Here is a 21053-nt window from a genome sequence, read left to right on the forward strand (position 1 = left end):
GTCCGATCCGGTGATGGTGCTGCCATCTATCGGTGTATAAAATAATGGAGGTAAGGCACTTAGTATGCAGTCCTCGACATAAATACAGTTGTAGTCAGTAGTGACTCGGAATCGGAATAATGGAAATGAAGGCCAATTTTTGGGTGAAAATTTTTTTCCGAATACAATACTTCCTTTTTTGTAAAAGGAAGTAAAAATGAATGCACGGTAAAGACGCTTTTGATTTTAAAAAAAGCTGAAACTAAAACGGACAAAGATTTCTTTCGGGTACGCCGTGCACAGCAAAAATGCGAACAGACCAAGTGATAGGGTTACTTCAGAATCCGGGTTGCCACAGTTAGATGTTTATGACCACAGCAGCTTAGAGAGAGTACCTGTTTCCTGGTGCCACTGCGTGGATTTGGCGTCCCACTCGACTCGCAGCTCCCTCTGGTTGAGAAGTCGGAAGTAGCCCCTGAGCATGAGCAGGAACTCCTCGGCGTCCTGGTCTTCCATGCTGAAGTTGAGGCTCTGAAACGATACAAGTACACTGTCAAAAAATTTCTAAAATTTTCAACTGGCATTCATGCTGCCAACTCTTTTTACTGAAAATAATGTCTTGCATTTCATGATACTGTTTGACCGCGGATTGTATGTAATTTGGCAATCTGCCAAGTAAAGACGATTCCATCTGAAGGAATCTAGCAGGGGAGAAGGAAAAATAACGATGGGATTTTCATGCACGCGTTTTATGATGTCACTACTGCCTTATTCATTTACTGCATTCTCTAAAATACAATAAGGGAAAACAAAAATTGTTACTATGGAAACAACAAAAAGAAAATAAAATAGTTTCATTTCGTTCGGGAACGTAAAAGCAAAATGGTAAGCTCACAACTTTGTTGCGAATAAATAAATCAATTCATTTTTGCCGTGAGAATATAGGTCGAATATACTTTAGATTAAAAAAAAAATGTTGCTGAGAACAAATTTTCATTTTCACAAAACTGAGGCTAAATAATAGAGAGGCAAAAGTGCACATCTGAAACAAACCAACTAACATCCCTATAAACTAATAGGTACGTCCATTTCCGCCTATAAACCGGATATTAACCTTTCCATGAAAACGATGGTCACACAGTATAACGGCACACTAAAAAGAAAAAAACTTGGCGCCCAAAAACTAAGCGAGATTTCGCCAAATTATAATACCACCTTAGTTTCTACTGAAATTAACACGATTTGACCCAAAAACGTGTAAAATACCCCTTTTCAAAAAGAGAGGTGCACAACTAGACCTCACTCAGAGTCTACATGGACATTTCAACCTACCACGGCGTACCGTTTTTGATTTATGCGAGATACATACACACGTACAAACTATAGAGATCGAACTAATTGGGACAAAGCTATTATTTTGCGGACTTTGAAGTGATTGCCAGCTTGCTCCAGCAGGTCCCACATAAACTGTTCTATTTGTCTTACTACAATCTGTATGTCAGTTTTGATTGCTTAGAACTGGTTTAGATGAGAAATTATGAACATTTCTTCATATTGTTTCTGTGAGAAGAAAAAGTTACATTTTGCATTCGTTCGTTTTAGTACGCTAAAAAGGGATGCAACACATAGAAAGTTAACATAGATAATCGTACTTAACAGTCACACATATATAGCTGTAAAAAATACTACTTCCATGATTGGTATTTAACGAGCTGATGTGTGCATCACATGACTTCCTTTTGCTCCAATTTAATGTCATTTTCTCATTATTGGCAATTTTAATGGGATTCAATAGTCCACTCTCTAAATATCACCAACAGTGGCCAAATTGAAATCAGATTTAAAATTAGAAAAAAATAATCGCCAAATTTGCCGCCAAGTTGGCGACGAAACTTGGCGACCAAATGACTGGCGATACATCGCCAAGTGTCCGCCAAATCATAACACCACTGGAGTTTACATCGAAATGAACAATGATTTCCCCCCAAAAACGGGCAAAAGACCCCTTTAGAAACACCCGAATGCAACCAAAAGAGGAGGTGCACAACTGGACTCTACTTGGAGTGTACATACCAGATTTCAACTTTCTAGGACATACCGTTCTTGAGTTATGCGACATACATACACACATACATACGGACATCACCAGAAAACTCGTTGTAATTAACTCGGGGGTCGTCGAAATGGATATTTCGGGTGTCTGTAGGTTCCTAGGCATATATCCACGAGTGGTCGGGTCGAAAAAAAAAACTCAGCATTCATTGGGGGGTGAGAAAAATGGAAATGAAGGTCGATTTTAGAGTGAAAACTTTTTCGCGAATACAGTGCTTCCTTTTTTGTAAAAGGAAGTAAAAAAATCGAGCTTCACCGGGCATCTGAAGAAATACATTAACTGAACCATTTCGTCCTCGAAGAAAGGACAAATGTGAAGGAGAAAAGGAAAAAAAAAAACTCCAAAAGAGGATCCGTTGCTACTCTGAAATAGCATTATTATAACTACAGTCGGACCTCCATATATCAAAGTTGCAAATTGTCGGGAAAAAATTCGATATATAGAAATTTCGATATGTAGAAACGATTTTATTTTATCCTAAAAATTTCCTAAAATATTAATATTAAAGCTTATTTTCGTGTATGAAACCTAATTTCTAATTTATACGAGCATCGGATTAGATGAAAGTTAATAATTAAAAAATAACAGAAATTACATTTTTGCGCCTTCATACATCTTCATTCTTTTTGCAATTCAACTTGATCGCAACATTAGGGTATCTTTCGATATATAGGGTACTTAACTTGAATGCTTTTTACTGAAGCTAAGAAGACTAGAAATGATAATCAACAAACAAAAGGGATGATTTGAAACTGATTTTACAGTGCTACTGGTTACAGCTAAGATTTGAAATAAACTTGAGGGAAGTTAAGAACTCCAGAACGGAACAACGGCTCAACTACACACCCTTCAGCCCCAGATTCCTTCTGAGTTCCGTAGCAACCTTTAGTGAACGTAACTCTAACCTTCATTTTTCATGAGACAAACAGTCTAAAGTGGAAAAAAAATCTACGAACGTCTCGAAATTTTTTTCGATATATAGAGATTTTTTCGATGTATAGAAACAATTTTTCTATATAATGAACATAGAAATTTGCTGGGACTTCGATATATAGAAAATTTCGATATGTGGAAGTTCGATGTATGGAGGTTCGACTGTACATGATTTCAGCCATTATGAGGTATTTCTTGCCCATTGATATTCATCGTTTGAGACTGCAGAGGAGACCTCTCACTGTTGGTCACAAGAGAAGTTGTCGAAAGTTCGATTTTCCAATACCAACCACAAGATTTTTTTTACTTCCTTTTACTAAAAAGGAAGTATTGTATTCGCGAAAATGTTTTCACTCAAAAATCTACCTTCATTTCCATTTTACTCACCCCCGAATGAATGTTGAGTATTTTTTCAACTCGACCACACGTGGATAAGTGCCTAAGAATGTATAGACACGCGAAATATCCATTTTCACGATTCCCGAGTTAATTACAACGAGTTTTCTTGTGATGTCTGTATGTACGTACGTATATGCGTATGTGTGTATGTATGTCGCATAACTCAAGAAGGGTATGTCCTAGAAAGTTGAAATTTGGTACGTAGACTCCTAGTGGGGTCTCGTTGTGCACCTCCCCTTTTGATTGCATTCGGGTGTTTCTAAAGGGGTCTTTTGCCCCTTTTTGGGCGGAAATCATGTTAATTTCGATGCAAACTCAAGTGGTGTTATCATTTGTCGGACACTTGGCGATATATCTCCAGTCTGGTCGCCAAGTTTTGCCGCCAAGTTGGCGGCAAATTTGGCGATTTTTTTTTTAAATCTGGCTTCAATTTGGCCACTGTTGATGATATTTAGAGAGTAAACTATTGAATCCCATTAAAATTGCCAGTAATGGGGAAGTGACATTAAATTGGAGTGAAAGGAAGTCATGGGATGCCCACATCCGCTCGATCTTTTTACCGGCATGGATTTGTATCTGTTAAGTTCAATTATCTTGGGTGTTGTTCCCCCTCTAATTCTCTAGGCGTTGTATCCCTATCTCGTACACTATGATGAAAGAATGGTAAATGTCAATTTCTAATCCCACAGAAACAAACTGAAGAATTTTTCAATGTTCACAGTTTCTCATCTAAACTAGTTTAAGCAATCAAAACTGACATCCAGTGACATTAAGACAGACAGAATTGCTTAGGGTACCCCACTGGAGCTAGCTGGCAATCCAGTTGAAAATCCCCGAAAAAATATCTTTGCCCCAATGAATTCGGACACTGTAGTACGTAAGCAGATACAGACGTCACGAGAAAACTCGTGAAAACTAGAGCCGCTATATAGATAGGCTGACGCATCAGCGCTTAAGTTTAGCCATTTTGGATCGGATTTTTCATTGTTGCACTGCTTGAGTTACCACAGCCAAGTTTCCGATTTCGCCAAATAGAAGAAAATAATATTTTATTTTATAAACAATTCACGTGCCGCTGATAATTGCTCGCAGTGAACCATCACCAAACGCGATGACTCGCCAGAAAGACAACCACTCAAACACGCGTTCCGATCCAAAATGGCTAATCTTAAGCTGATGCGTCGGCTCGTATATATAGGGGCCTTAGTGAAAACTAACTGGGGATCGTCAAAATGAATATTTCGGACATTCTTAGGTACATATAAACATGCGAGAGGGCCGAGAAAACCCCTCAACATTCATTAGGTGGTGGTGAGCAGAATGGACTTTTATGCCGATATTTGAGTCAAACTGTTTTTGCAATTACAATGCTTCTTTTACTCGGTGTAAGGAAGTAAAACCCACGAGGTTAGTCGTGAAAGAATGGCTGTTTACCTGTTTGTCGGGGTCCTTCATGAAGAGCTCGACTGCAGACGATATCTCATCTTCCTTCGTCACCTTCACGTCCGACAGTTCCTCGATGCGCGCCAACGTCAGGGGCTGTCAGGAAAAGGAGAAGCGTCATCATAGACTAATAATAAGAATAGACCGAGCTATGGCAACGGCTCATAAACCAAACCATGTGACTGGTGGATATCCTAGCAACAGCGGGCGTTCATCGTAGCAGGCGATCATAACGCCCGCGAGAAATAAAATAAATGGAATTGATGGAACACGGAAGAATGATCTCTCATGGAGTCCGATTTGTAAATTTGTTATTCTAAGTTGTAAATATTTTGTTAATATAGTGAGTTTTTCGTTTAGATAGTACTGTGCATTTTCTTTAGTTAATTTCAATAACTCTCTAATCAATTAAAGATGCAAGCGCCCAAAAAGAATCGGCAAGCGGTAAGATTTTTACCTACAATTTCAATTTAAGATACCGATGAGTACATTTTTGCGTTAGCGCAAAACGTTTACGCCATTCCGTTCACGCCAACGCCGACGTAGCAGTTCCGAATGAAATAAAAGTGACTGAAAACTGGGATCAATGACTAATGTCAAAATAATGCATAACTAAAAAAAAAAACAGTTCAATCTCTGCACCTGGAAAAAAAATTATAATAAAAACACATGACGTCTTAAAATACATGTCGAGTGCCAAACTATGGATAATCCTGCCATCTAGCAACCATGCTGCCAAAGTTTTCGCCAAGCCTTCCACAGTCACATGATGTATTCATGAACCCATTTTTTCATCAGCAAGTCTGGGAAAGCTCGGTTTACTCTTATTATTAGTCTATGGGCGTCATAGATCTTTCAGGATGTAATAGGAAGATTTCGATAATGCGGTCGTTTCCCAAATTTTAAAAGTATTTTTTTTTAAAGAGCATGTTTAAAAACATAGGATCGGACCATTTTTTAAATCATTTGACTAAGTTTAATACTTTTAAAAATTTACTCTAATCGGTGCGCTTTCATTATTTATGCTTCTGCCGATGACATCACAAATGATGAAATGCCATTCCCTGTTACCATTCACAGAGCAAAATATTTAATTCGCTTCTTGACTATCATAACGTGGAAACGCGTTAGAAAGATGCGCCAAGTGCATCCTTTGTGACGTCCTAAAAGAACTCGCCTTGTTTGAAAAATCGGACATTTAAATGAATTGATTAAAAAATAACTGTTGGGAAAATGAAAGTATTTTCTAGGTCCATGTTATTTCTTTTGCTTATTCTATCCATTTCAGTGACTAAAAGTACTACTTTTGACTGAAGGAAACAACCCCATTGGGAAATCAGAGACCTTGATCCATTCGCGTCAATTTTTGGCATCAATGAGTAGGGGAGAATACATTTGCTCGGGGTTATCATAAAGTATGAGGGTTACCAACACAAAAATTTCAACGCGCCAATTTCCCAATCACCGAAATATCCTCAAGTAGACACGGCTTTGAGAATCTGGCGCATTTTTAATCTTCCAGGCGGATATTTTTACTCATTTTTACGGACTTAAAAAAATTGCCTTTCCAAACTTAGAAAGTAAGTCGTCATGTTAAAAAAAAAAAAAAATGGCAAGTGCCAATGTAAATGTGATTTTACTTTCTCTTGATGAGTTCTGGGAGCGCGTCATAGTGGTGTGAAAATTGTGTGCAATGCTTGACCAGTAACTGGTAAGGCAATTATTTTTGAAACGAGTTATGGGGGAAGTATCCCCAACGTTATATTTCTTGTGTCTTCTACAAAATATTTATTTTTTTCAATAATAACTATTTCTTATTTTTATTCATTTAGTTAAAAGTTCTAACTTGAATCTGGAATTAAATGAAATGGTAGACCCTCTGGGGGATGAGAAGACGGTCTGAAGTCTGGATCAGACTGACAATCCTGTACTTTTGCTGGCACATGCAAATGCCTTTTCAAAATCTACATTTTTGATTCCTTTTCACATAAAATTTTCAAATTAATCAGCTAAATATTGACAGGATGACAGCTACTGCTCTCAAAAGAATAAAACACCACAGCAACAAGAAAAATTCTAACGACGGCATCAAAAAGTACCAAAATTGAAGCAACTGCTCCGACACTAAATTAACTTCCAAGCATTGTCTTTAGCTGCCAAGCTCTAGCTGCAGCCAGCATAGACTGGACCACCCCTCAGAAGATGCTTTTTACTGTCAGAGTTGGCATTTGCTATCGCCAGAATAACCCAGTTTCATCGTACTATTTAGTTAGAGCCGCCATACAGACAGGCCGACGCATCAGCTTAAGTTTAGCCATTTTGGATCGGATTTTTCATGGTTGCACTGCTAGGGTTACCACAGCACAGTTTCGGATTTCGCCAAATTTGCAGAAAACAATATTTCATTTAATAAACAATTCACGTGTCGCTCAAATAACGTGACGAGGGGGTGGCCCTGGGCAGAGTGGGTGAAGAACGTCGGGAGTGTATACTCCTGGTAGGGTCACCCAAGGCGTGAAGGCCACTCCATTATGCTCAGCTAAAGTCTGCAGGCATGAGGCAAAGTCAGACTTCAACCTAAAGGTGCCTCAAGGTATTTACCTCTGGAAGCTGCAACTTCCCCCTTCACCATAGAGAGATCTCTCCCCATAACGGATGCCTTTCTTTTTCAGAAATTGCAACCCGTGCTAAGCAAAGCATCAGTTCCTCTTGGAGACAGCCCCCTATTCACGAATGGTACAAAGCATCCCGCCCTGGAGCTGCTTTACTTCGGGCAAGTAGTAAGGGAACAACAAACCGTCCTAGCCCGACTGAGAAGTGGACACACTCGAGCACAGCGACATGTGGCTGGTATTAAGGTTTTCCCCTTGTGCCCAAAATGCAATTTGACTCAGGCTGCTCCCGCCCATATTTTCTCTTGCATCGGCTGTGACCTGAATCAGCTGTATTCCGACCCTTCAGCTGTTTTGGAGGGACTTTGTTTGCACGGCTTCATGGACTTGGTATGATGTTTCTGTCTGCCAAGTGGGACAAGCAACAACAACAACACGTGTCGCTAATAATCGCTCGCAGTAAAAAATCACCAAACGCGATCACTCGCCAGAAAAGACAACCACTCAAACACCCGCTCCGATCCAAAATGGCTCATCTCAAGCTGATGCGTCGGCTCGTATATATAGGGGCCTTATATTTAGTCATAATTTTCATGGGATACGTCAACAACAACAGCATCAAGAGTTATAAACTAAATAAGACAATAACCCTACATTAACTATATCAATTTTCCTAGATATAAAAAATAAAAAAAAAAACAGCAACTTACACTGGTATTCCTGAGGCAAGCGATCTGTCCGATTCCAAACCGGGGGCTCACCAACACTGCAATCTCCGGATTCGAATCCTGGAAAGCAAACGAGACACTCTTCAAAATCATGGTCCTAAATGGACTAGGAACAGCCTAGCTGGGCCCAGGGCCTCTTGCTGGTCGTCACATTTGTATAAAATAAGTTCTGACCTTGCTGGCAGACCAAAAGCGACGGCAACGAAAAACTTGTCGCCGCATTTCTACTCTCACTTTTGGTTCTACACACACTCATTTTATACATATCGTTTTCCACCGTCTTCAAAAATTGTATTTAAAAGTATAGTATTGGTGGTGTTGAAAGAATAAAATTTTTTTAATTATTTAGAGCAATTTCCAGTTGCAGTTTTGTTTGCTTTTTTCGAAAATAGTTTTCAAAGCTCATTCGCGAAACTAAAAGAGCTGTTATTTCCACGCAAATTAACAAAAAAGTTTCGCGAACCCAGAATTCATAGTTTTACCATGTTTTAATTAACTTGGTTTGGTTCTTGACTGTTCGGATTGCAACTCGATTTTCGCCCACTTTTTGTGATCAGACTCTTTTGAAACTTTGCATGTAACCTCCAGACCCGACGGCAGTGCAGCATTTTATAATCAAATTAATTAAATAACCATTAATTATTAGTGCTCTTCTAGCGAAAACCGTCTCCACGTTGCGTCCATATCCTACACACACACATGCGCACAGAAACACATACACACACGCACACATACACAAAACACACACACTCGTGATTGCGAAAAACCTAATTTGAATTCAAGATGTCAAAATTCAAATTACTTTTATTATTATTACTTTTAGGCACTTGCTCAAGTTTCGTAGCAGAAGAGGGCATTTCCACGAAGGTTGCAAGGAAAAAGAAATATGAAGAACGTGATGGACAAAAGACAGTTACGATAAGAACTCTTAAGTTGTTCATTTTCACTTTTTCGTCAACGGCAAGCAGTCACCACCGTAACTTTAACCTTAAAAAAATAGGCATCACTTCAAAGAAACTTTTGAAGCACACTCTTCGTTTCCTTCAAATCGTCATTCAAAAAAGCACGTGCTGTTGTCAACAGGTTGAATAACTTGCATTTAAATTCAACAGAATTTGATAAATAAAATATTTTATGGCGGCTAACGTGACATTTAGATCATTCTATAATTTGTGAAAGCGAAGCGATCGGGGTAGATGCTACTGACCCTCATAACAGACGATAAATGAAAAAATGCAACAACGAAACCATTCTACTTCGTTCCCTTCTTACTGTAGTTTGGGGCAAACCTAATCTAGCAGCGTCGTAATGCTGTAAGATGCATCTGCGCAGCCTTCTCATTACGTGTTTTTAAAGTAAGGTCCGTTTTGAAATAAAAACGAGCTGATGTGTGCATCACATGACTGCCTTTTACTCCAATTTATTGTCATTTTCCCATTATTGGCAATTTTAATGGGATTCAATTGTTTACTCTCTAAATATCACCAACAGTAGACAAATCTATACCAGATTTTAAAAAAAAATCGCCAAATTTGTCGCCAAGTCGGCGACAAAACTTGGCGACCAAAAGACTGGCGATCTATCGCCAAGTGTCCGCCAAATGATAACACCACTTGAGTTTACATCGAAATTAACAATGATTTCCCTCCAAAAAGGGGCAAAAGACCCCCTTAGAAACACCCGAATGCGAATAAAAGAGAAGGTGCACAACTAGACCCCACTAGGAGTTCACGTACCAAATTTCAACCTTCTAGGACATTCCGTTCTCGAGATATGCGACATATATACGCACATACGGACGTCACGAGAAAACTCGTTGTAATTAACTCGGGGATCGTCAAAATGGATATTTCGGGTGTCTGTGCGTTCCTAGGCACATATCCACGTGTGGTCGGGTCGAAAAAAAACTCAACATTTATTTGGGGGTGAGCAAAATAGATATTAAGGCCGATTTTTGGGTAAAAAAAATTTCGCGAATAAAATACTTCCTTTTTTGTAAAAGGAAGGAAAAAAGGAACGAGTACAGATAGAGCTAAGTAATTTAGTGCACAAAAATCTACCACCCTTACGCTATTTTTCGACATTGCTCCCGTGATTTTCCAAGCATTTGTCATAGCGTGGTACAGGTTTTTGTATACCTATTCGCACAAAGTTACCGCCCGTTTAGTCAACCATGAGGACTCTTACAGGGCTTTGGCTGGGGCGCTTTTGAACATCCTCTGAGTCTGCCCCCACCTCGTTCGCAGCAACTTTCATTTGTTTCGGCGTCTAAAGTCTTTCCTAGGTGGTTTGTGGCACAACAGCAATGATGAGCTCAGAGAACATACGAGGCAGTAAGAAGCAAAGGGATGCATGTGGACATTTTCAAGTTAGTAAAACTGGTTTAAATATAACATCCTAGGTAGATTCAGTAAATTACCGCCCATTAGCCAGGGCTAAAGCAAAAATACGTGAAATACACCGCCAGCTCAGTCATTTCCAGCCGAGGACTGCAGTTTCGTGCTCATTGGCACTCATCAGCCCGGCATAGGAAAGTGACTGAGCTGGAGATGGAAAACCTCTTGAGGAAGCCAAGAGTGCCGAACAAACTGGTAACTAATACAGAACTAGCGCAGACCAGACGAGTGACCTTTGCTCTATCTGTACTCGTTCTTTTTTTTTTTTTTTTTTTTCAAAACGGACCTTACTTCAAAAACGTCCCTCGTACAACCAATAGGTTTGCCCCAACTAGAGTTTTTTTTTTTTTTTTCCATTATTGCTCTGCAGTGATGTTCCCATGTATTTTTCCGAGGGTAATCCATTACACACAATATATGTATGCGATCATACACATAATGTGAAATTTTTTTAAGCTTGAAGGTATACGCTATATGTCTAAAAAAAAAGTTGAGAGCATACGGTGTATATGGAACACCACTGATCGTCAGATTTCCTGGTGAGGTACAGAATTTATCTTTTTTTTTTTAACAATATTAATTTTTGATTACAGGAGATTTTCTTTCACATCGTGTACAGACGTCCCTCGTATAACACGATACTTCTACAACACGGTTTCGATATGACACGGTACCAAATTTGCGATTATTGTAACACGGTTTCGATACATGGTTCGAAAATTAAATATAATGATTCGTGGTTTTGATACAACACGAATGTTATATTTTAAAAAGACGGAATTCATTTTTGTTTTATACGTTCTGTTAATGGTTGATAACTCTAATTAATTTTTACTTTGTTTTCATGAATCTCGGTTTCGATGTAACACGGCACACATCCCTTGATTAACATTATTTCTAAGTATCGTACAACACGGTTTCGATATAACACGATACATCTTAACCCGTTTTTTCTCATGCGCCTGCATAATAGGGAAGTTTTCGATTTCTCAATTTTATTTTTATATGATATAGTAATATGTATGAACATCATGGGTGAAAATTTTTTGCGATATGATAAATAGTTTTTTTTTAAATTAATTTTCAATGTTCAAGCGTTTGTGACGTCAAATGGCACAGGAAGTGACGTCATGCGCTCTTCCGCCGTGAGAGAAGCCGAAGGACGTGCAGTTGGCTTCGAAGACGAAACGTAAGGCTTAACTCCTCGCGTTTCTGGAACATTAAACCTCTCATCCTCTCAGAAATATTCGAATACCCCCATTGATGTTACTTGAGGAAGATGATTAGATTGTGCTTTAACGAATCCGGCCTCCATGGTGTGTTCAAAAGGATTATTGAATCTCTAAAAAATAAAAATATCAGCGCGCTCAAAATGTCCCTAGCGAAAACGAGGGATCTTCGGCGGAAGGCTGCCCATTCGCGCCCCGTGACGTAGGCTCGTGACGTTTCAGAAGAGCGCACTTTTGCGCCTGGATTTTTAAACATTAAAAATCAATCACGGTGTTTTAAAATTCCGCGGTGGTGAATTTTTTAGTTTTGAGGGTCCATTAACAATATCCAATAGTCAAAATATGAACATTTAATAGGTTGCAACTTCCCTATCAGTATTAAAAATAAATAATTATTTTAAAAAAGTCTCCTATAACACGGAATCGATACGACACGGAACGAATTAACTGTTATACGAGAGACGCCTGTATAGATCTTAGTGTACTGACCCGCATGTTGGTGGAGAAGCACTTGCTGCCGTAGCTGGGCATCTCGGAGACCACCTTGAGGTAGTGGAGCTTGGCCTGCAGGGGCGTGGGGTGTCTCTGTCCGGGGGCGCACAGCCCCTGCAGCCCCTGCTTCAGGTACTGCCCCAGCAGCTTACGCAGCTCCTTCCGCTTCATCGTCTCCAGCAGGGACACCGGCACGAAGCGATCCAGCCCGCACTCTCTCCTGAAAGACAAAGCGTTTGAGTGAAATATTTACTACTAGTGGCACCCCGTAATAGAAAAATTAAAGGTCTTTTGGTTCGCCTGCATATTTACAAATAATGGATGGTGAATCTTCTCGCCCATTGCCTTGTACCGACGTTACACTGTTAAAAATTCAGGAAGATTTTCTGGTCATTGTTACTGTAAAATTGCATCGCTGATTTTTACGGTCATTTATACCGGAGAAATAAGCGATCCCAGCGCCAACTGGTTGCTGTGGCCTACCGAGGAAACCGTAAAATTTTACACTAACATTTGATTTTTACGGTAATAGTTACTGGCAACATGGACGCCAGTAACAATTACCGTAAATTTTCCGGAACATTTTTAACAGTGTACGGTTTCACGTTATGATCATTTCGTATCTCGCCCATTGGCTTGTGCCCGTGTTACGGTTCCACGTTATGATAATTTCGTCATTTATGATATTTTTTTTCTTAAAATTGGAATAGAAAAAGAACCACATCGACTTTTCGAAACATCGCTTCGAGGTGCACACCCCCATGCTACAAACTAACTTTGTGCCAAGTTTCATGAAAATCGGCCGAACGGTCTACGCGCTATGCGCGTCACAGACATCCTACAGACATCCTCCGGACAGAGAGACTTTCAGCTTTATTATTAGTAACTAGTGGCACCCGCACGGCTTCGCCCGTAATAGAAAAATTAAAGGTCTTTTGGTTCGCTTGTATATATTTACAAATAATGTATGGTGAATTTTCTCGACAATTGGCTTGTACCGACGTTACAGTTCCACGTTATGATAATTTCGTATATCACCCATTGGCTTGCGCCCATGGTACGATTCCACGTTATGATAATTTCGTAATTTATGATAGTTTTTTTTTTCTTAAAGTTTGAATAAAAAAACCACATCGAATTTTCGAAAAATCGCTTCGAGGTGCACACCCCCATGCTACAAACTAACTTTGTGCCAAATTTCATGAAAATCGGCCGAACGGTCTAGGCGCTATGCGCGTCACAGACATCCTACAGATATCCTACAGACATCCTACAGACATCCTCCGGACAGAGAGACTTTCTGCTTTATTATTAGTAAAGAAGAAGACTAAACTGCTGTACTGTCTGACCATATATTGCACGGAAAGGCTAATATCCGGTTTATAGGCGGAAATGGACGTATCTATTAGTTTATAGGGCTGTTAGTTGGTTTGTTTCATATGTGCATTTTTGCTTCTCTATTATTTAGCCTTAGTTTCGTAAAAATCAAAATTTGCTCACAGCAGCATTTTTTAAATCTAAAGTATATTCGATCTATACTCTCACGGCAGAACTTGATTTATTTATTCACAACACAGTTTTGAGCTTACCATTTTGCTTTCACGTTCCTGAACGAAATGAAAATATCTTATTTTCCTTTTGTTGTTCCCATGGTAACTATTTTTGCTTTCCCTTATTTTATTTCAGAGAATGCAATAAATGAATAAGGCGCTAGTGACATTATAAAACGCGTGCATCAAAATCCCATCGTTATTTTCCCTTCTCCCCTGCTAGATTCATTCAGATGGAATCGTCTTTACTTGGCAGATTGCCAAATTACATACGATCCGTGGTCAAACAGTATTTGTGTATACTGTGATACATATATATATATATATATATATATATATATATATATATATATATATATATATATATTGTTTAATACATATACTATATTGTTTAATACATATTTATGTGTTTGTACTCCAAATGAAACTTATTTATTAACACTGCGAACAGTGCCTTTGGCGCTCTTTAGTGTTGAATTCTTAATATTAACTCATGTCGAACTATAACCAGGAATTTCTTAATGTTTTGTGATTCTCGTTTGTAATTCACGTTGTATGTTTTAACTTTATCTTATTTTGCTTACTGTTTGTTATGTATGTGTGTGGGTTCTTTACTAATAATAAAGCTGAAAATCTCTCTGTCCGGAGGATGTCTGGAGGTCTGTGACGCGCGTAGCGCCTAGACCGTTCGGCCGATTTTCATGAATTTCGAAAATTCGATGCGGTTCTTTTTCCATTTCAATTTTAAGAACAAAACTATCATAAGATGGATGAGTAAATTACGAAATTATCATAACGTGGAACCGTAACATGGGCACAAGACAATGGGCGAGATACGAAATGATCATAACGTGGAACCGTAACATATGGGTACAAGCCAATTGGCGAGAAAATTCACCATACATTATTTGTAAATATACAGGCGAACCAAAAGACCTTTTGATTTTTCTATTACGGGCAAAGCCGTGCGGGTACCACTAGTTAATAAATCTTATCTTTCATTATCTTTCACCCACAGCTCGGAAATGGTTGCATCAATTCTAATATTTTTAGCATTGTTACTTCATAGTTAAGAGCAGGGTGTACAGAGCTATTTGTACGAACTTTCAGGAGATGTGGGGGTCCTATAGGCTCAGTAATGGCAGTCATCATTGTTTGAAGATGAAAATGTGGGGAAAAAAAGTCGCTTTTTAAAGTTCATGGATCATACATTTTCTCCTCCAGCAAGTCGACAAATGCGAAGCCACCGGTTTCAACGAGTTTCATTTTCATAATTATGGAAAGTTACTAAACACATTTAATTGTGAGTTCCACCCCCAGAGCTATTTTTCAAGTTCAGTTTAGGGTTTTAAATTTACCAAATAAATCCGGTACTCCGTGGTACATGGAAGTACAGATAGTTTTATCACTCTTCCAAATTCTTTGGAAGATTAAATTTTGATGTAAATGATAGCTTTGTGTGTGTTTTACATGACTTCAGCGTATGATTAAATTTGAGCGTGATTTTTCGTTCTAAATGCTGTCAAAATACATTAGAACGATTCGACGGGTCGCATGTGACCTACGGACCAGAAATTGATTGTTGTTGTTGCAGAACTTCTTAATCTTCATAACTGATTATGTATGTTGTGGTTATGTCTACGTCAACCTCATCTAGGAATAAATGTGGTACATAAAACCTTTAAAGTTGGCCACCACTTGTAAATTGTACACCTGTCTAAGTTGACCCCTTTTTAAGCATTTTTATTATACTTGGCCTGATTGTCACGGAGTAATCTGAGGCCTGATTTTGCTTATATTTCAGCAACTAGCTCAATTAGAGACTTCGGGATTTCACTAAATGATTCGCTTCATCTTAAGGTACAACTTAACGCCGAAAAATTAAAATTCTAAAACAAATTTATTATTTCGGTTAGGATGTAAAACAGCAAATTTCATGTCATTTCTCCTTTAAATGTTTACATATAAAACCCATTGTTACAAATTTTGTTGCCTTGCGACAATAATGTTAATAGTAATCATAATGAAAATTTTCAAGGCTTCTCTGGACATAAAAATTTTGTTTGAAAGCGAAAAACTTTAAAACAACAGAATTTTTTTTAAAAGTACTAAGCACTTTTCATAATGCACTCAAAATGACAAAATAACTTCTCTGGGTCAGAAAGGACAATTTAAGAATTCCTGTAGTTTTCAATTATTCCTAGGAAAAGACTTTTCAAACGAAGAAAAGTGCGCTCAAGTCATTTCAAACTAAACTTTCCCATTAAGAAAAATATGCATCTTTAAACACTCAAAGTTATGATTGAAAGCCAGGTAACGATACTGTTTGACCATCGATTATATGGAAAAGGCTGATATCCATTTTATAGGCGGAAATGGACGTATCCATTAGTTAATAGGGGTGTTAGTTGAATTGCTACAGATGTGCACTTTTGCCTCTCTATTATTTAGCCTTAGTTTTGGAAAAATGAAAATTTGCTCTCATCAACATTTTATAAATCTAAAGTATATTCGATCTGTATTCTCACGGCAAAAATGAATTGATTTATTTATTCGCAACAAAGTTTTGAGCTTACCATTTTGCTTTTGCGTTCCCGAACGAAATGAAACTATTTTATTTTCTTTTTGTTGTTTCCATGGTAACTATCTTTGTTTTTCTCTTATTCTATTTTAGAGAACGCAATAAACGAATAAGGCACTAGTGACATTATAAAACGCGTGCCTCGAAATCCCATCGTTATTTTCCCTTCTCCCCTGCTCGATTCATTCAGATGGAATCGTCTTTACTTGGCAGATTGCCAAATGACATACAATCCGCGGTCAAACAGTAAACCATTCTCTGCATGACTTGAGCCGCACTTTTCTTCGTTTGAGAAGTCTTTTTCTTGGAATAATTGAAAACTACAGGAACACTTAAATTGTCCTTTCTGACCCAGAGAAGTTATTTTGTCATTTTGAATGCATTATAAAAAGTGCTTAGTATTTTTTAAAAGGTTCTGTTATTTCAAGTACAGAAAAAAGTTATCAACCTCTTTAAGTTGACCAGTTGCATAAGTCGGCCACTAAGGTAGTGCACGCAAGAGGTCAACTTACACAGGTTTTACTGTATTTTCATTTACTACTTAATCTCTGGGGTGAAAAGAAAGATCTCTGAGGTTTCATTTGCCAACGAATAGTCATGAAATCAAAATTTTCAAACTCACTCAGGGGTGCCCCGAAGAGAGGTCGCAGACGATCGCTGTGATTTCCCCAAAATTTCTTTCTTCGGCAAATTTGGTAACAGAATGGGGTCGTTTCCAAAATTTTAAAATTATTTTTTTCTGAAGGAACAGGCTTAAAAACATAGGATCTTACCATTTTTTAAATAATTCGTTTAGGTTTAATATTTTAAAAAAATTACACTTAAATCGGTGGGCTTTCATTTCTTGCCGATGACATCACAAATGATGAAATGCCATTCCGTGTTGCCATTCACAGAGCAAAATATTTAATCTGCTTCTTTACTCACGTGTACTGGCAGCAATAGGGTTGATAGCAAGCGCAGGGCGCTATGTTTATTTCGCTGCTTGATTATCATAACGTGGAAACGCGATAGAAAGATGCGCCAAAGAGCATCCTTTGTGACGTCATCAAGACCACGCCTTGTTTGAAAAATCGGACACTTTAAAAAATGAATTAAAAAATAACTGTTGGGAAAATGAAAGCATTTTGTGAGTCCATGTTATTTTCTTCGCTTATTCTAACAATTTCAGTGACTAAAAGTGCTACTTTTGACTAAAGGAAAAAACCCCGTTGCAATTTTTTTTTCCCCGTGATTACGAACTGCTTATTACACTCACTTGACTAAAGATGATGTTGTTCTGATTTTTCATTAACCATGACGATAAGAGTATGGAACTAGCTAGATGTTTTAATATTGAAACAAAATTTGTACAAAAATGTTTTTTCAAATTTGCGTTCCTTTCCTTAAGCAGATTCACTTTTAAAAAAAAAGAGTTGCGTAAAATGACTTTTTTTTTTCCAGGAAGAACATCAACATAGATGAACGTAAAAAGCAAAACTTCATCGAAATACAGAATTTTCAGAGTACAAACACCTGTCATTTAAGATTGAGAAGAAATAAATGTACCGCAAAGATATACGCTGTAAACTTAATCTTTATCATGACATGAGTACAAATTGCCATAATAACCAGATTTTCATGACCGCATCCTAATGTGACCATTTCTTTTTCTTCTATGGATATACCTCGTGTATTACCAATATTAGAAAATCATCAATCACAATACGGCGGGTGTAAGTTGCGGTACAACTTTGATGTACCCCCCAAAAATTACGCGCCAAATCTGGCACTCCCTACGGACTTTTTAGGGTTGAGTTTCTTATTTTTGTGTTGCCAATTTAGGTTTTTTCAGCTTTTAGATTTTTGCTGTTGCCAAATTTAGTATTTTCATGTATTTTGTACCATTTTTTAAGTTTTTTTTTAAAGTTTTGCGGCAACAACTTTTGGATTTCATATATGTTTTAGCACCATTTCATTCATTCGCCATTTCTTTGTGAAAAGTGATCAAGCAGATTTCTGACTTGCCGTATTTTGCTGCAAATCTGGTTGTATTTTCCAATTATATTTTTTTTCTATTAATTATTTTTATCTTTTAACTTTCAATATGCCTACGGTACATAGTGTTGTTGAAAAGTTTCAGGGAATTTTGAGTCGAAACTTTGTATTTTTTATGTATTCATTGTATTTTTTAGGTATTCTTTTTTGTATTTAATGATTCCGTATTTTTTATGTATTAATTATTTGTATTTAGCGAGAATCTATCTTGACGAGAAAAAAAGGCGCTAAAAACAAGTATTTTGCTTGGCGAGAAAAAAAAGTCGCCAAATTTCCGATTTGGGAGGGTGGGTATATCAAAGTAGTTCCTAAATTGTCTCTTTGTAAAAACAGGAAACTCGACAAGTAGTGATCTAACACAATCTGTGATTGTGAAAAATATAGTTCGAGTTCAAGACGTCAAAACTGAAATAATTTAAAGGAAAAAAAAACCTCGTATTGTACCATTCGGCATTTTATTCCGTAAATTCTAAATTTCTGCCCTCCCAAAAATGTAAGATCGGAGCCCCCCATTAGCCTGTATTTAGTTACTCTTCGTCTTGTACAAAACGCTCAAAAATATCTCTATGCAATATACCGATGAGTATACTTACTCGACCGTCTTGACTGTGAGCTTGTTGGGCGTGGTTCCGCTGCTCATGAAGTGCTGCTGGATTTGCAGCGCAGCCAAGCGCAGCGCCAGCTCGTACTTGAGCTCCGGAGCGAAGCGCTCCTGCACCACGTCGTTGCAGCACTGCGGGGAAGAAAACGTCAGTCACCACCGCCATTACATAAGCACGCGTTTATGAATATTGAGGTAATTTCATAGAGCAAAGAAACTACATAGAGAGTGCCCGCTATACTAAGAAATGGAAGCCGGAAGTTGCACCGCTGTATCCCAGAAGCCTTATCTTCTTGCTAAGTATCACTTGGTTCAAAACATTCCATTACTAAATCTCAATTGGTAGTTAATTTAAACTTAGATATGTTTGTAAGTTTATGAAGCACGTTTTTGAAATTGCATTAAAACATGAATTAAAATGCAAACCAATCCGCCAGCTACTTTATTCGGTCCTTTCGTGAGATCGGTGAAAACTATACTCGCGAAGCGATCACGTTATCATAACCCCGCTCAACATTGCACCGCTGTATCCCATCATTCCGGCTTCAATTTCATCTCCTTTTTGCCATAGACAGGGCCTCTCTATGTCAATTTCTTTACTCTATGGGTAATTTTTATATTTTTCTGCTTCATCTGCTGTCATCCCTATCGTTTATTCCGGTAGTTTTCATTCAAAACTAGAAAGTTGCCCGTCAGGATATGACGGGTGAAAATGAATTCTCCATTTGAACGAAGCCATTGCCTGTTGGGTGATAGTTTGATATTTGAACTGGTGACCCTCACTCCAGTGGATGAACCCTCAACTCCGGTAGGTGGCGTTCATAGCTGGCCCCTTTTTCGTTTTTTCATTCCCCTAAAATGAGTTTTACCAGTGAAACAGTGAAGTAACCGGATCAAGTTCAGCCTTGTCACAATAAAGCCTTTCCCTGCGTGTCAAACGTCACGAAAACATGTTATCAAATGATCACGCCTTTCATTATTGACGACGTCAGAGCGTTACTCGATCAGTGAATTGGCTATTATATATATGAGGATTACTGTCTCATCACCGATGTGAGTTAGGCTCTAAATGAAGCAGAGTGTCGTTGAAATAAACGAAATATGCGCATCAAATTTTTACTTCTCCCCCTCATTCAGATCCTTGCGGTGAAAATAATCAACCACAGAGCTGCTGGCACTGGCTGTCAATCGACCCTTGAAGTAAACGGACAAAAGCGTAGCGTGCGAGGATGCAACGCTGCTTACATTTTATCAGGCTGCAACAAAAGTTATTTACACGCATGCGCTTTTCGGACAGATGTGTTTGCTAGAAGATCTCGGTTGCACATGGAACCAATCTCTCATTGAGTGCGTTCAAAAAGTCTAACGAAACTCACTGGCTTAACGAATGATAACTCTTCGGTTTTTCGTTACCCGCGTTCACTTTTTGAACGATCAGTTAAAATTAAAGATGGCGGACGTTAGGTTAGCAGACGACGCAGATCACTGCTTTTTCGGAGGATATGTATTTTGAAGTTAGTGATGAAAAAAAGACTAGAGGATTCTTCTTTTGAATAAAATAAAAAGAGGAAAACAAATTTTCAAATTCCTTTCAACTAAATTTCATCTTAACTGAGATAATTTTTTAGATTCCATCAGTTTCTTAGCACAGAACAACAAATAGTACTTTTTTTTTAAAAGAAAAAAAAATATGTTCCCACACATTCTATTTTCTGCCCTACTATTTGCAAATATTGTTAATTTCTTAAAAATTTATAGAAAACAGTCTCTTGTTAGCCCTTAAATTGATGTATCCCGGGTATATGCAGAAAAAGTCACGCCGACTCTTTTTGAATAGAAAACATTTCACTAAATCTACTAACTTTTATAAAATCAGATATGACCTGACTTAAACAAGGTATTTTGAATTCACTGATGAGTTACAGGAAAATACAAAATGTGTTTTTGATTTAAAATTTCC

General features: G+C 38.0%; 1 protein-coding gene across 1 annotated transcript in view; it reads right to left on the reverse strand.

Moving 5' to 3' along the window:
• The window catches only part of LOC129232674 (FERM and PDZ domain-containing protein 4-like), a 210467-nt gene that overhangs the window by 33138 nt on the left and 156276 nt on the right, over positions 1 to 21053 (reverse strand). The window contains exons 10-14 of the mRNA XM_054866807.1: positions 19086 to 19225; positions 12322 to 12544; positions 8190 to 8267; positions 4859 to 4963; positions 375 to 510 (exon numbers count right to left, since the gene is read on the reverse strand). Of these exons, the coding sequence (XP_054722782.1) occupies positions 375 to 510; positions 4859 to 4963; positions 8190 to 8267; positions 12322 to 12544; positions 19086 to 19225 (682 nt within the window). The remainder of the gene's footprint in view (positions 1 to 374; positions 511 to 4858; positions 4964 to 8189; positions 8268 to 12321; positions 12545 to 19085; positions 19226 to 21053) is intronic.

Source organism: Uloborus diversus, unplaced genomic scaffold (genome assembly GCF_026930045.1).
Source record: "Uloborus diversus isolate 005 unplaced genomic scaffold, Udiv.v.3.1 scaffold_13, whole genome shotgun sequence".
NCBI classification, from domain to species: domain Eukaryota; kingdom Metazoa; phylum Arthropoda; class Arachnida; order Araneae; family Uloboridae; genus Uloborus; species Uloborus diversus.